Raw genomic sequence first — 17,834 nt, forward strand, 5'->3', positions numbered from 1 at the left:
ATGTCGCTAATATTTCCCAATTCAAAAGGAGGGGTGGTAGTTTGAAAAAAAAAAAAATCACTGTTTCGGTCGTCCAAAACTATTGATAATGAAGATACGCATGCGCTGTTGTTACGTTAATGATAAATTTCTAACAATATACAGATGCCTAATGTGATGTAAACTGTAAGGACCATTTGTGCTAAAAGCTGGATCCATGTGACTCTGTTATAGTATTATGTTATTTTGCTATACAAAATGTACTGTATACTTGACAGCTATTTTGAAAATCTTTTACTAGAATTACTTCCAAGACTGTTATGGTTTTCTATTTTTTGTTGCACGTGGGCAGTCCATGGTGGGTGGTATATAAATGCTCCTCCAGGACTCGCTGTTCTTGAGCGTGCGGAGGCGGAAGTCAGACCAGATCGCGCATGAACCTTATTCCAAGATATGGCGGGAATAAATGTACCGGAAGTGATGGACTTGTGGTGGTAAGATTGTTGTATGCCTTATTCGGAATACCTAACATGTTTATTTCTTCCTGTTCAAATAAATGTCAATGACTGATTATTCCTCATTCATTTATGATTTCAAATGTTTAACGATCAAAGTCTAGTGCAATGGTAAAAGGAATATAAAATAGAGACTTGGGCAAACACGGTCACCTGGATACACCAGAGGTGGGATCAGGTGCCTAAGAGAAGTAAGCATTCCCTGTCGACCGGTCACATAAGCCCTATGTCTTGATCAGGTAAACAGAGTACTCGGTAGTTAAAATTAGTGTGCCAAGAACGGCCTAACAATTGGTATGAAACACCTCAGACAGCATTTGACCCAAATGATATGTTGTATTGGCAAACTAGATCATTATAACGACCATAGAAGTTTTGAAAGTCTGCCTTTAAACGAGACTGTTGAAACCCCTGTTACATCACCTTGTTTGTCAGTAGCCTGGACAAGCTCTTGCATATCGAATCATTGAGAAATATAAACACCATATGCAGGCGATAATGTAATATTGCTACATAAATGTGGGAAGTTGACGATAGAGAAGCTGAAATCATCCCGTTTGTAATAAAGTTGAGTTGTTAGTTTGCCGGTTATATCCATTGTCAATACTATATCTAAGAACGAAGCAGATGTAAAGGACTCTGTGGTGTGTTTCATTTCAAGTTGTTGAGTTGAAGGCCACAGCAAGGGATTTCTTCTCATGTGGAAACTTTTAAATAAGCTCATCTTCACGAGAATAAAAAACGGATCAGCTAACAAAGGAGCGCAATTCGTGCCCATGAGAATTCCAACAAACTATTGGACGACCGGATCACCAAAGACTATGAAGATATTGTCAATGAGGAACTCTAGCATATTTTGTAATTCAACTTCATGTTACTTGTGCGTGGAATCAAATTGGTATTTAAGAAAGAAATGTTTTGGATAACTGATCACTAGATGCAATAGTAGAAGTACATGTGTATGGACGTCACATTTGGCGAAAATGATATTTGATTCACAACATTTATAACCTAGTTAACCAAGCAAACAAAAAATGTAAAGTTTTGCATTCATTCTTTCTCTGTTTATATTTAAAAATTGTTCTGTATTGTAATTTCGGACTCACCAAAATTGGTGTTATTGGACGGAAATAGATTAACATGGTCTATCTGAGGCACATATACTGTGTCATGTGGAGGCGGAAGTCAGTCACGTTCTAGAGGATATGCTGAATCTGCGCCCAGATTTTGGGAAAACCCTGCCCAGGATCTCCTCGCAAGAAGAGAATTTGTAACAATAAAGTTCAGGTATACCTGTTTACTGGAAAGGTAAAAAAGAGGAGATAATATGAATATTTTTCAAAATAGGCATATATTATGGAAGGTGAAGATAACGAACAGTGATCAGTCTCATAACCCCTAAAAGCAATACAAAATAGAGAGTTGGACAAACACGGACCGCTGGATAAATACCAGAGGCGGGATCAGGTACCTAAGAGGAGTATCTGAAAAATAAAGATTCACGGGAATTTGATAAGTAAACCACACATAGTGAGACTGGACGGCGGATGTAATGGTGTTTCGGTATTCTTTCTTTACAAGATGATGGAGCCTACACTTAGGCGATGTGTTTGTAGAAGAACGATGTGCTCCAGTCCCGCCCCTTTGAATGGTGACAAATCATGTTCCGATGCACGCAACGAAAACACTCACATTGTTTAGAGTGAATTTCTGAAGGTTTCTTTGTAATGGCGAAATTATGTAACATCCCCTACCCGATAAGCTTTAGAAAATTAACATTCGATATCGCCTTGCATTGAAAACCTTTCCTGAAAATTACAATATACTTTTTCTGATACTTTTAAATATAATTTCACAATTTTGGTTGCACACTAAAAGAAGACATGCATTTTCTCATGAACTCGTAGATCTAATTTTCAAACTCACTTAAAATCATTTCATCTTCAATTGAAAATACATCTTACATTTAATTTGAAAATCATTTCTTTAGAATCAAACTTGCCAACTTTAAATTAATTTTTTGACTGGAATCATGAGCAGTTGGTGGTGGTGGACTGTTAGTCCCCGAGGGTCTCTACAACCCAGTAGCTAAGTACTTCGTTACTAGCTTGAAAATACGGATGTATATTTAGTTGCAGTGTTAAAATTTAGAAATTCATTTCAAAATTAAGATGATATCTCCCTCATGCATAGCTCTGATCCTTGGACGAATTTGGCTCCAGTTTTTTTTTTTTTGGCACTCTAGTTTTCCTTTTAGCTCTTACAAGTTTTTTGTCATTTCAAATTTTCAAAATTTCGGCTTGAGCATTACTGAAGAGACATTATTTGTCGAAATGCGCATCTGGTGCATCAAAATTGGTACCGTATAACTTTTACATTATTTTTGTTTCAATTCATCAATGAACGCCATTTACTTGAAAGTTAGTTTGAGAACCTTTAACGAAGAAGATTTTTTTCCTAGTTTGTTTTACAAATGTTTTCCGTGGCATGTTAACGGTCTACTGCGGATAGGATGAATGCTCCTCTCTCGAGTGTTCGGAGGCGGGAGTTAGACCAGAAACAAATCGTTTCCAAAATATGGAGGGAATAAATGTAGCAAAAGTGATGGAGGAGAACGACTCTTTAACACACGAACGTGGTGGTAAGACAGTTGTGTATCTTATTTAGAATTAAACCTTTCTTGCAAAATGCGATTCAAGGAAAGGACGATAACTCTCGTGTCGGGATCGTTATAATTCTCTTGAAAGTAATCGGCTTTTCATCAACAAGAAGTGAAATGTATATATATCTAACGGTGTCTGATAATGTATCTCGCTTCAGACAAAATTATAGATGTATGACTGGACAAAAACCAACGTCATTACGCACTTTTCAATACACAATTTCCGCACATGGGATGCATAAATCATCTATGCGTCAATCATGTAAACAAATGCCACCAACATAGTTTGCGCATACGACAACCCAAGAAGTTGATAAAAAAGATTAAAAGTTAAATGCTGCGAGATCATTGCCGACATTGTTTTGATGACTTGTTTCATGGCTTTTAATTTCACTTAAAGCTGTATGGTCCGAATTACAATATTTTTTTCCATCTTGTAAAAACGCTATTAAATCATCACACGTATGTAGTTATGAGACTGTACGACCTATCATAAATTATTTCACCTGTTTTAACCCAAATAATTTGATTTTAAATCGATGTTTACAAATAACCGCGTCACTCTGCCATTTCAAGTGACAGTCACGTGACCAGTTCAAACTTTCAGATCATCGGTGGTCTTATCTGTGTAAAGCTGTGTATTTTGTTATAACAGTACCGTACCATAAGTTTAATAGAAATAAAAATATCAAATACCTCTTAATAATTCGTTGTTTTACGCTCTTTCAGCCTTAAAACTAGACAGTTGCGTATGAGTTAATACATCATGTTGGGATTCCCCTGACGCGCGTGGGTCTATTTATAGACGTCTATTATGGGATGATTTATATATGTAGCCACTATATTTACTTTCTAAATAATATTCGCACTGTTTTCTTTTACATGCAGATGTTTTCAATCATGTAAATAAGGGAAAGTTAATAACTTTATAAAGTAATGAATCTGCTTTAAAGTAATTATGTACAAAAATAATACATGAACATCGGGTCATACAGCTTTAACTACAATTGTTTTAAAATCACCTTGTATATCAATAAAGATAAGTAACTATAGAACGTTATGAAATTGTTTTATCTTTAGCGGGAAAGATTCGTAACATAGTTAGTCTGGGACATAATACGGAGTCATCCAATGAAAATTCATATTGGAACCCGGCTTCGCTCCGCAAAATACAGATTTTCATTGCACACCCTGGATGACTCCATATTTTATTCAAACAGTATGCTACTAGCAGTAACGCTCCCAAATACTCTATGTGCTATTCAAGAATTCGATAGGGTAAAACCAAAACAGAGATGCATATATTATTTACATATATAGGATAAGTATTTATATACATTGTATATTGTATGTAGATATACTGAAATACCACTAACTCGATATCTTTACAATCCATTCGAAGCGAAGGTTTACAAGTGTGGGTAATTTTACACACGGACATAAGAGTTATCAAATTGTGGTTAAAAAGTTTGTTCCTATATTGTTATATCAGTTATTATTATACGCCCGTCTTAAGACGGGACGTATTATGGTATGGCGTTCATGTCCGTCTGTCTGTCTGTCCGTCCGTCTGTTAGTTTTTTCGTGTCCGACCCGTAACTTAAATACTACAAGGCCTAGAATCATCAAACTTTGTCTGTAGATACATCTTGGGTAGAAGGTGTGTCGCACATTAAAACCAGGTCACTGTGATTTTTCATTTTAAGATATGGCTATATATGGCAAAAACTTGTCCGGCTCATAACTTGAAAACTATTAGACCTAGAATCACCAAAATTGGTCAACTAATGCATCTTAGGTAGAAGGTGTGTCGCATCCTACTTTAAGGTCACTGTGACATTTAATTAAGGTGATATAAAAAAAAAATGTTTTAATGGGTACAATCTATACTGTTAACAATATGTGACGGGCGTATCATGTGCCGTGGCGGTGCACTTTATTATATTTTTTATGATCGTTAAAAGAGTTTGAAAACATGAGTACTTACAAGGATTTTCTTTTCTGACTAAATGTAATAATACAGACAGAAAATATTTAAATGCATCCACTCCTAGGGGTGAATATTTTATAGGCTTTCCAATGACCTTGTATCTGAATTACCTATTGAAATACATATATTCAATGGATTATAGAATTTAAAATTGACAGAATTAAAACCCTCATTAACCTGCAGATAACAGTTCTAACGGCTTAACAAGTGACCCTGATTTGGGTGTCGGACAATTGAACCGTGTTCAGAATTATATAGTAATAAGCATTACCATAGTGTAAAATGTTTTGATTGGAAAAATATATATATCCACCAAATTAGTGAATTTACATCATCTAAATTAGATCCGTGTCTCTACTATTTGTATCATGAATTACAAAATTGAAATACATTTCTACAGGTATAAACAATTTGATAATTAAAAGTTAAATTCTGGGAAATCATTGCCGCCATTGTCTTACTGAATTGTTTCATGACTTTTAATTTCACTGAACTACAATGTTTTAAAAATCAATAAAGATTTGTAACTACAGAAAGTTATGAAATTGTTTTATCTTCAGCGGGATAAATTCGTACACAGTCCGTTTGGGACATAATACGGAATCATCAAGGGTGTGAAATGGAAACTCGTATTGGAATCCGGCCTCTCTTTGCCCAATACGGATTTCCATTTCACATTCTGGATGATTCCGCATAGTGTCCGAATACATAACTAGCAGTAGCCATCAATATTCAGGTACAACACCGCCCCCAATATCTTGTCATAATCCTTAACTCTATATGTGCTACTCAAGTAATTCGATAGGTTAAAACAAAAACAGAAATGCATCGATTATTTACTTATATAGGGTAGTTCAAGCTTATACATACTGTAGATATACTGAAATATCATTTAATATTTTTGCAACCCATTCGAAGCGAGGATTGACAAGTGTGTGTAATTTTACACACGCACAAAATAACTATCAAGTTGTGGTCAATAGGATTACTGCTCCATATATTGTTCTCTGAGTTAAATTTATTAGTTTTCTCTCATCGTAAAAAGAGTTTGAAAACATGAGTACTTACAGGGATTTTCTTTTCTTTTCTGACTAACTGTAATAAATAATTGTAAACTGAAAACATTAAAGTGTGTCCACATCTAGAGGTGAACATAATAAAATAGGCTTTTCAATGATCTATTGAAACACATAGATTTAATGAGTTTATAGAATTTAAAATTGACAGGATTTAAATCGAATACAAAAAACCCTTATTAACCTGCAAATAACAGTTCTAGCAGCTTTAACAAGTGACCCTGATTTAGCCTCCGGACAAATGAACTGTGTTCAGTGTTATATAAACATAAGCTTTACCCTTGTGCAAAATGTTATAATTGGAAAAATACATATCCACCAAATTAGTGAATTTACATCATTTGAATTATATCTGAGTCTCCACTACTGGTATCATGAATTACAAAATTGAAATAAATGTCTATGGGTAAAAAATTCAAAATATGTATGATGAAATTGAAAAGGCAAAGTCTCGCAGACATGTAGCTTTTTATCATAAAATTCTTCTACCAAAAATATAATCCTTTTAAATCAACTCTAAATTGAAGTTGACAGAAACCTTTCTTTTCAAATGCATATACTTGTGATTCATTACAAATCTTATCCAAATTTGCAGAATAATCATTATACATATGTATTGACCCATTTTTGTCTTTGTATATTCAAATTTTTTATCGTTATTGCTGTTACATTTTTATTGCTAAGAGATTTTTGAAAATTTTCATATCATTACATTGATGTAGTAAGGTACACAATGACAAAATAAAGTACATCAGATTGAATAAGAAAAGATCATGATCATGACTTGCATATTATTAATATTATAGGTGGTGAAATCCTTATGTTTTCTATGGAAAGCCGTAGGGTACCCCCACATTATTATTATTTTTCCCTATATAAAATACCAAAATTATAATCTCTTCCAAAAATAAAAATTTCCCCCTATTTGCCCGATATTATTATTATATCGCAGCGATAATAATAATCTGTCACGATTCTCAGATACCAAATTATAATTTCATCCCCCAAATAAAAATATTCTTCATTTATGACATTATTATAATTATAAATACTGCCGCAATAATTATAAAAACTGACCCGATTTAAAGTCATACTTTATCTTTATAAATATAATATTTCCACTACAATAATAATTACTGAACATCGCCAACAATAATTATCTTTTTTTTATTTGAACGCTACAAAATATAATCTGTACTGACAATAATAATTCTGGACCAGCCAAAAATATGGAAAGCCGTAGGGTACCCCCACATTATTATTATTTTTCCCTATATAAAATACCAAAATTATAATCTCTTCCAAAAATAAAAGTTTTCTTTACCATCAGTTTTAACATGACTTTTTCAAGTGTATATTTGTATATTTATTTCAACTATTGTATTTTATATCATTTGATTGTACGACGTGGAACTTTCTTAATGCACAGCATGTTTTAAAGTTTAGCAATTTTACATTATATTATTGATGTCTTGCTAGCATTGTTTTGATAGTATCTGTATTAATGCTACTGTAATTCCCTTTTACTACTTTTATAACATGCTGTATCATTTTTATTGTGTGCAGCGCTTTAGAGTGGTTATTTATAGTATAAAGGGCGCTATATAGATAAATATTATTATTATTATCATTATCATGAAAATATATTTCCAATCTATCTCGAATTTTTTAGATCCCATCTAAGCATTAAAGGTTACCATTGTAAGTAAATAAAAATGTGACCGAATTATTCACATGTTTCATAATTGAGGAAAATACATGCATTTATGACAAATGAAAGGTAAGGATAACGAACAGTGATCAATCTCATTGTTCGTTATCCTCACCTTTCATGCATTGAATGACAGAATTCGGAAATATTGATGCCGAAAGACCAGTCAGAATGAAATCATCATGAATCAGTAAGCAAAGGAGTAGAATGGTTAATTTCTGCTAGCGTCCTGGGCAGGTGGTTTATTTGGAATCCCTGCTGGCTTCATGGTCAGGTGGTTTGATCTGTTCTTAGTTCCTGGGGTTGCCAATTAGATCTAGTTTTACACGCTGAAAAATAAATGTAATAGGAAACGAGAAAAAATATCAGCGGGATGTTTGAACATACCCCACAAAAACATTTGGAATTTCCAAGTATCCCAATCAAGGTTACGTCCAGTGTAAACTTTTCTTGATCCCCCTCCTACCGTAAATCAAATTTGCCATTTTTTCTGATTATAAAAACAAAATTAATCCTTTATCTAAAATTTAAAACTAACTTTCGTTTTGTTTTCTGCTAGAGATATCCTGAATCAGCGACTGGATCATTGTAGAAGGGGCAATATTCGAAAGATGTAGATAGTGTAATCTAACAATGATAAGAATGACTGGTGAAATAAGTTGCAAATCGTAACTGGAAGAATCCGGACAAAAAAGTGTTTTTTTTATTTTATCTAAAGTATTACAGATAGGTGAAAGCGAAGGGTATTTTAAATTGTACTGAAACACATTACACAATTGGACAGAATTTTTATGGTAATAGCTTTCCGTGATGGTTTGCACTATACATAATTGGACAGAAAATGTAAATCTGTATATCCGTAACACTGGCACCCCTCTCATAAAATGAAATGAAAACAGAAATAGAAATGCATTAAACTCTGAACCTAAAGTGTACATGTCATCGGCCCTAAACTTTTAATATGGTTGCCAAGTTGGCTTGAAAACAATGACGGGTGCTAATGTACTTTGGCATGTAACCAACAAAGAATGAGGTTAAGGGATGAAATGAAGCAAGAATAGAAAAATTAAAAAGGCCAAAGGTAAATCAATAACCCTGACACTTAATACAGGTCACGTGACAAAGCAACCTGCGAATCGTTGGTACATTTCAGGATTATAAAAATTGAAGGAGAACATACGAGATCTATATGCTTAAATTTTTAAATGATAATCTATATTCATCACGTGTTTTTATAAAATGTTTGGCTGTTTGTTTCTTATAGAATCTCATAAAAACAACATAATGTCTAATATAATATGACTTTTTAACTACAGTAATATGTTAATTTCATCAGGAATAGAGTAAAAGTATTGAGTATATTTGGAATGATAGAGTAGATAACATCCAAGGTGAAGATCACGAACAGTGATAAATCTCATAACTCCTATAAGCAATACAAAATATATAGCTAGGCAAACACGGACAACTAGACACATCAGAGGTGGGATCAGGTGCCTATGAGGAGTAGGCATCCCCTGTCGACCGTTCAAACCCGCCGTGAGCCCTATATAAACGAAGTCATCTGTAGTCAAAATCAGAGTGCCAAGAACAGCCTAACAATCGGTATAAACTTACCTAATAGGATATCGTTTTCAATAACTAAGTCAAATATGATTGAGATCAGAGATTACGAAAATACGTATATTATGAGCTAATTTTATGCTTTTTCGTCTAGTTTACATAGGGAATGTTTATGGCTATTTCATCAAGATATAAAACAATATGTTTAAAGAAAGTAATCGTCCAAAACGATTGTGGATGAAAGTCGAAGATAACAAGCAGTGATCACTCTCATAAGTCCCACACGGAATACAAAACATACGACATAAAGATCAGCCCTTTAATTGTTGTGTAAAGTATGAGATAAATTTGTTGTGTAAAGTGTGGGATAAAATAGTTGTGTAAAGTGTGAGAAAACGTTGTGTAAAGTGTGAGATAAAGTTGTTGTGTAAAGTGTGAGATAAAGTTATTGTGTGAAGTGTTAGATAAAGTTGTTGTGTAAATAAAGTAGTTGTGTAAAGTGTGAGATAAAATTATTGTGTAAAGTGTGAGAAAACTTTGTTATGTAAAGTGTTAGATAAAGTTGTAGTGTAAAGTATGAGAAAACGTTGTTGTGTAAAGTGTGATATAAAGTTGATGTGTAAAGTATAAATTGTGCTCCTTTGGTAGCTGACCTATTCTTATGAAGCAGAATTTATTAAAAAACTTTTACATTAGAAGAAAAGATCTCTTGCTGTGGCCTTCAATTCGGCATTTAGATATATGGACGACCTTTTATCTATTAACAATAATAATTTTCATTCATATGTCGATTCGATATATCCCTGTGAGCTCGAAATAAAAGACACCACAAAGTCTTCCACTTCTGCTTCATACTTAGATATTTTATTGAAAGTAGATATTAACGGCAAACTAACAACTCAAGTTTATAACAAACGGGATGATTTCAGCCTCTCCATCGTCAACTTCCCATATTTATGAATCAGTATTCCATTATCACCTGCGTGTGGTGTGTATATCTCTCAACTGATTCTATACACAAGAGCTTGTTCTGCGTATGGTCAGTTTTTAAATCGAGGCAAGCTACCGACAAACAAGTTGATGGTGCAGGGGTTCCAACAGTTTCGTTTAAAGTCAGCATTTCGCAAATTCTATGGTCGTTATAACGATCTAGTTTACCAATGTAGCCTATCTATCTGAAGTGTTCAAGATACTGTAAATGTATTACATTTGACTGTGTATTCTATTTAGCGCCTTTGGCGGAACGCAGCTTCCGCTAAATCAAGTACATCGCTAAATGCCATCCGTAAATCTAGATGTTTAAAGTAATTCAGGAATGCGCTAAATCAAATCTACGCTAACTTGTTGAAAAAACGATTTCCGCCAAATATCGTACACGCCAAATATAATACGTTTACAGTATGGGGCTCTCTGCGGGTGTGACCGGTCGATAGGGGATGCTTATCCCTCCTAGGTACCTGATCCCACCTCTGGTATATCCAGTGTTCCGTGTTTGCCCAACACGCTAATTTGCATTGCGTATAGACATTATGAGATTGATCACTGTTCGTTATATTCACCTTTCATGAGATAAGTTGTTGTGTAAAGTATGAGTTAGGTTTTAAGAAATGCCAGTTTTACTGGACTCCCAATTGAACCCATTCCACCTCTTCCTTTTTAAAACTTGCATGGAAGTCATACATGATATATACAGACATACTATTGATAATATTTTCTAGTTGCTGACTTTGTTTTAAAGTATTAAGGTGCCTAGGAGGAGCCCTATATCCTGACCAGTGATCAATCTCATAACTTCTAAAAGAGGGGTGTTAAACATTATTTAATCAATAAATCAATCACGTTTATTGCTTTGATTGAAGGACGAGAATGAATCACTAATATATACAGAACTGCCAGTAGTGTATGGTATCCTGGACAACATATTTGAAATATTATTAACCTTCTCTTTCTAGAGAACTAGTTATATAATATAATATAAAATAATCCACTATAATTAAGATCGATAGATAATTGATTTTTACAAATATATGTAAAAAAAAAACTTTATATGTCAATATGTAACCCCCCCCCCTCTCTCTCTCTCTCTCTCTCTCTCCAATAGATAGTGACAACAAATTCGTATTGCGGAAATACATTTTTATATTCCTATAAAAATTTGATAGATACATGTATAAATATTCATCTATATTCTTATAGGGCTCACGGCGGGTGTGACCGGTCAACAGGGGATGATTACTCCTCCTAGGCACCTGATCCCACCTCTGGTGTGTCCAGGGGTTCGTGTTTGCCCAACTATCTATTTTGTATTGCTTATAGGAGTTGTGAGATTGATCACTGTTCGTTATCTTCACTTTTCATCTAAAAGATATGAATATTCATGATATGATAGATATAAATGTTAGGTTTTCAAATTTTTAATTCATGATATCAAAATAGATTTCTAAAAACGTTGAACACCTCATAAAGAACAATATTTGACATTTTCTTGTGAATCTTTTGATATCCATTGGCTCTTTTAAATGAAAATATCGCTGCAATTGTTGTTAAAAATTCCAGTCTAATTCGCACTAGCAAAGTGCTGTTTTCCTACCTGAATGCAGGTTTTTGAATGTTTAATGCAAAAAATTGGTGTGATTTGGAGTTTTTAGAAATAACCATTATAACGCAAATGTTTTTCTTTTCGTTTCATTCTTAGGTGTAAATCTTAGATTTGTAACAGAGTATCCATTTAGACACATATACCCCCTTGTATGGGTCACAGCCCGCCGTACATTTACATAAAACCTCTGATATAGTTCATACATACTTGAGATTTTGATTATGGTTTGCCCTAATAGAATAAAGCTTTATTTTGAAGTGTCCAATTTGAACTTTAAATCTCAAAAGCTGACTCAGACCTACAAAGAACTAAGACTTATTCCGGAATCTGAATTACATTAATTATCCCTTGAATTTAGATTACACTGATTCCCATTGGTGATGAAATATTTCCTATTTCTAAAATAGGACGTTTTCCTTTCTACATGAAAAAGTGAAAATAAGAAACAACGATCAATCTATTAATTCCCGTAAAGAATTGAGAGTGGGGCAAACACGGACCCTTGGACATGCAAGGTGGGATCAGGTGCCTAGGAAGAGTTATTATCCCCGGTTGACCTGTCACACCTGTCGTGAGCCCTATATCTTGATCAGTTAAACGGAGTTATCCGTAAAAAATATCAGTATATATAGAACGGCCTAATTATTGGTATGAAACATGTCAGACAGCATTAATGCTAATGACAAGATATATTTACGTATCATATCATTATAACAATCATAACCGTTGCATAATTCCGCCTTTAAACGAGACTGTTGAAACCCCTAAAACAGCAGCTGGTTTCTTAGTAGCCTGTCTCAATTAAACTTATTGATCATACACATAATATCTCTCGTGTATCGAGACATATATACTATATGCAGATAACAATGAAATATTGTTATAAAGATATAGGAAGCTAACAATGGAAAAGCTGAAGTAAAATTGTATTGTTGTAGATGATTTGTGTTAATATTTGAAACTATATATCACAGGAGATTTGTGTTAATATTTGCAACTGTGTTAAAAAGGTGAAGATAACGAACAGTGATCAATCTCATAAATCCTATAAGCAATACAAAATAGATAGCTGGGCAAACACGGATCCCTGGACAAACTAGAGGTGGGATCAGGTGCCTAGGAGGAGTAAACATCCCCTGTCAACGGGCCACACCCGCCGTGAGCCCTATATCTTGATCTTGATCAAGTAAACGGAGTTATCCGTAGTCAAAACCAGCGTGCCACAAACGGTCTAACAATCGGTATGAAACACATCAGACAGCATTTGACACAATGATAGGTTGTATTGGCACAACATTAAAAAACCATAGAATTTGCGAAATGCTTACTTTAAACGAGACTGTTGAAACCTCTTTACCATTAACTTGTTTGTCAGGTTTGCCTCGATTTAAAAACTGACCATACGCAGAACAAGCTCTTACGTATCAAATCAGTTGAGAGATATAAACTCCATATGCAGGTGATAATGAAATATTGCTACATAGATATGGGAAGTTGACGATGGGGAAGCTGAAATCATCCCGTTTGTCATAAAATTGAGTTGTTAGTTTGCCGTTAATGTCTACTTTATATAACGGTAACGGCGAATTTATTTTCTCACGATTTGATGTCAATAAGTACTCGCGTAAAATAAGGAATCTACAGTGTTACCATGCGATGCAAGGTGAAGATATATATCCAAGATACTCATTGCAGCTTAAATGCAATTGAAAATAATACGGATTATATATACTTTGTAGAATATCAACATTACTTCTTTGTACATGTAACATTTACACATGATAGCACAAATCTTATGTGAAAATAATCAATACTCTTCAAAACCAGTTTGAATATATTTAATGATATTCCTTCCCAGCAATGCCGCCAGTTCTTTAAGCTTAGATTTACAAACAAAGGAATAGATGCCGTCAACATAAGCAACATTCTTCGTCATAGAAAAGTTCAGTCGTATATTCCAACTTATTTCAAGTTCAAGTCTCCACCAAGTATTTCCTACAAGTATACTTCTACTATTGCATCCAACCTTTTTAATCATAAACTTTGCAGTGCTTAGATATTGGCCATCTTATACTTAATCCACCTACGTGTTCTTTTTCTTCGTCTTTCAACTATTGTCCAGCTGGACATGCCATTACTGGTGATGTTGAAATAATTGAAAATGAGGACCTCAAATCACTTATTCTAAACGGTCCTAAATACAGAGAACCTCGGTCTTTCGATTGGCGACAAAACTTCATCTCTATTATGAATTCTGTCGACGATTATACCAGACGATGGGCTAAATATGAAAAAGAAGAACTTGATACTTTGTCAGAATGGATTAAAAGTATAAGAGGAATATTAAAATCCCACATTAGACATATTGAAACAAAAGTACGTACCATCTACCCTTCTGTGTTTAGTAAACCAGAAGAGATAAACGAATTAGATAGGTTACATGAGAAATATGTTTTGGTTCCAGCTGACAAAGTTTGTAACAACATTGTCTTTATTTGTAAGGCTCATTATTACAACTGTATTTTAAACGAACTTGGTATTACCTCCACTTTTGGTAATCCAGTCGTACTTATACTCCAACTGCCCTTACGAAAGATGAAATTTTTTAACACCATGCTTAAGTTTTAGGCACATTTGGTATCCCAGTCGGTGGGTCGTATGAATGAAAGGTGAAGATAACGAACAGTGATCAATCTCATAACTCCTACAAGCAATACAAAATAGATAGTTGGGCAAACACGGACCCCTGGACACACCAGAGATGGGATCAGGTGCCTAGGAGGAGTAAGCATCCCCTGTTGACCGTCACACCCACCGTGAGCCCTATAAGAATATAGATGAATATTTATACATGTATCTATCAAATTTTTATAGGAATATAAAAATGTATTTCCGCGATACGAATTTGTTGTCACTATCTATTGGAGAGAGAGAGAGAGAGAGAGAGAGAGAGAGAGAGAGAGAGAGAGAGAGAGAGATGACAGATTTTACATATTGACATATAAAGTTTTTTTTTTTTTTTTTTTTTTTTTTACATATATTTGTAAAAATCAATTATGTATCGATCTTAATTATAGTGGATTATTTTATATTCTTAGTGTATTAAGATCTTATGTCATGCTGTCATTAGATTTCATTTAATTAAGGTCTTCCGTCTCCTGCGGAAGACCTTACTATTATTGTTCGCGTTCTTCTTCTTCATTATTAAGGTCTTCCGTCTCCTGCGGAAGACCTTACTATTATTGTTCGCGTTCTTCTTCTTCATTATTAAGGTCTTCCGTCTCCTGCGGAAGACCTTACTATTATTGTTCGCGTTCTTCTTCTTCATTATTAAGGTCTTCCGTCTCCTGCGGAAGACCTTACTATTATTGTTCGCGTTCTTCTTCTTCATTATTATTATTATTATTTTCCTTGGTAGTACACGCGTTTTTCTCAGCCATTTCTCGATCGATTTTCACGAAATTTTCAGGAAAGATGTCTGTTGGTGACGAGACTTTGCTTGCAAAATTTCGTGCTTGACGTCACTTCCGGTCAGGAGTTAACTCTCTTTTAGTGACTTTTTGAAGGGCCTTGTTGTCCACGCATCTCCTCCGTTAGTTTTGAAGCTAGAGACTTGAAATTTCTACACAAGATAGAGTAAACATTTTAGAAGATTTGTGGGGAATTCGATTTTACCGGAGGCGATTTGCCTAAAAGCTCGCCTGGACCTGAAAAAATGGATGCCAAAATTTTTCGCCGATTTCGGCGATTTTTGACCTTTGATCTCCAATATCTTTTTTCTTGCAAATATTTTGTTAAGACATGTAGAACAAAAGTTGTGCACATTTACGAGATCTTTTCGAAAATATCAAGATTTAGGGGCTAGTCCCTTAAATTAGGGATCTAGAAGGGCTCAAAGTCTAGATCAAATATCTCAAAAATCGTTAATATTTTGGTATAAGTCAAAGAACAAAAAATGTTCATCTCAACAATCCAAATCTATTCATATAAAAATTTAGGTCATATGTTACGTAATAAGGGATTTTAAGGGCCAAAACCATAAAATTTTTACCCCTTGTATCTCGAAAACGACAAATATTTTGAAAAGCAATAAAGAACAAAAGTTGTTCAGAATGATGATCTGAACAATATGCATATTTCGTTTTTACCCTATGTGGCCCCGTTAGGGAGCTACAGTTTGGCCCCTAAAAATTACTTCTAGAAATAACTCGAGAACGGTAAAGAATTTCTAAATACTTGTTGAACAAAAAATGTTTGAAATGTCATGACCTTTCTTACGATATCAAGCAAAAGGGGCTGACCCTTTAAATTAGGGGCCCAGAAGGGTCCAAAGGTTTATGAGAATATCTCAGAAACTATTAATATTTTGTAATAAGTCATTGAAGCAGAAATGTTCATCTAAACGAGCTTGTTCTTATCAAATCAAAAAGTAGGTCATATGTTACGTAATAAGGGATTTTAAGGGCCAAAATCATAAATAATTGACGCCTCATATCTTGAAAACGACAAATATTTTGAAAAGCATTATTGAACAAAAGTTGTTCAGAATGATAATCTAAACAATATGTACATTTCGTTTTTTCCCTATGTGGCCCCGTTAGGGAGCTACAGTTTGGCCCCTATATATTTCTTGTAGAGATAACTCGAGAACGGTAAAGAATTTCTAAATACTTGTTGAGCAAAAAATGTTTAAAATGACAAGGCCTTTCTTACGATATCAAGCAAAACGGGCTGGACCTTTAAATTAGGGGTTCAGAAGGGTCCAAATGTTTTTGAGAATATCTCAGAAACTATTAATATTTTATAATAAGTTGTAGAAGCGGAAATGTTCATCTCAACGAGCTTGATCTTATCAAATCAAAAAGTAGGTCATATGTTACGTAATTAGAGATTTTAAGGGCCAAAATCGTAAATATTTGACGCCTCATATCTTTAAAACGACATATTTTTTGAAAAGCATTATTGAACAAAAGTTGTTCAATGTGTCATAACCTATCGATCGATATCAAAAAATGGGTCTGTGGGCCTCATGGCTCGCCTGTAGAGTCGATTTTTGTCGATATCAGTCGATTTCAAAAACTTGTAACTGGTAAATATTTTGTAAGGACATATTGAGCAAAAGTTGTTCAGTTTATCGAGATCTATCGATTGATATCAAGAAATAGGCCTATGATCCTAATGGCTCGCCTGTAGAGTCGATTTTTTGTCGATATCGGTCGATCTCAATAACTTTTTACAGGTAAATATTTTGTAAAGACATATAGAACTAAAGTTGTTGAGTCTATAGAGGGCTAACAAATGACATCAAGAAATAGGCCCGCGGGCCTTATGGCTCGCCTGGAGAGTCGAATTTCAAACGAATTTCACCGCAACTTTGCTTCAGAAGCTTATGATATGAAAAATTGATTATATCTAAAGTGTCTTAAAGTCGGAAACTAAATTGCGACTCATTTGTCTTTTTCTTTTTTTTTTTTTTAACTCCGAGTGCATCAACAAATCGGACGGAAGACCTACTCGTTGCTCGCAACGAGATCGTGTCTAGTTGTGTTTTATTATTGCATTCTTCTTACAAAAGAGTTCCACAACATGGCATAGATAGCGGGAATTTCAATTTTTTAAGTTTTCAAATTAGTACTGAAGCTTATCTTAACAAATAACGTTTTCAATTTTCATAAATATCTTTTTCTTAAAAACTAGAACGTTTATATCTGAATATTTAGGCATGTTTTATTAGATATT

At 34.1% G+C, this 17,834-nt stretch overlaps 1 protein-coding gene across 1 annotated transcript in view; it reads left to right on the forward strand.

Moving 5' to 3' along the window:
* The first annotated feature begins 3,071 nt into the window (after positions 1–3,071).
* Positions 3,072–17,834, forward strand: part of LOC125660350 (SCO-spondin-like) — a 71,303-nt gene continuing 56,540 nt past the window's right edge. The window contains exon 1 of the mRNA XM_056150717.1: positions 3,072–3,135. Within this exon, the coding sequence (XP_056006692.1) occupies positions 3,072–3,135 (64 nt within the window). The remainder of the gene's footprint in view (positions 3,136–17,834) is intronic.

This window comes from Ostrea edulis, chromosome 9 (assembly GCF_947568905.1).
Source record: "Ostrea edulis chromosome 9, xbOstEdul1.1, whole genome shotgun sequence".
Taxonomy (NCBI): Eukaryota; Metazoa; Mollusca; class Bivalvia; order Ostreida; family Ostreidae; genus Ostrea; species Ostrea edulis.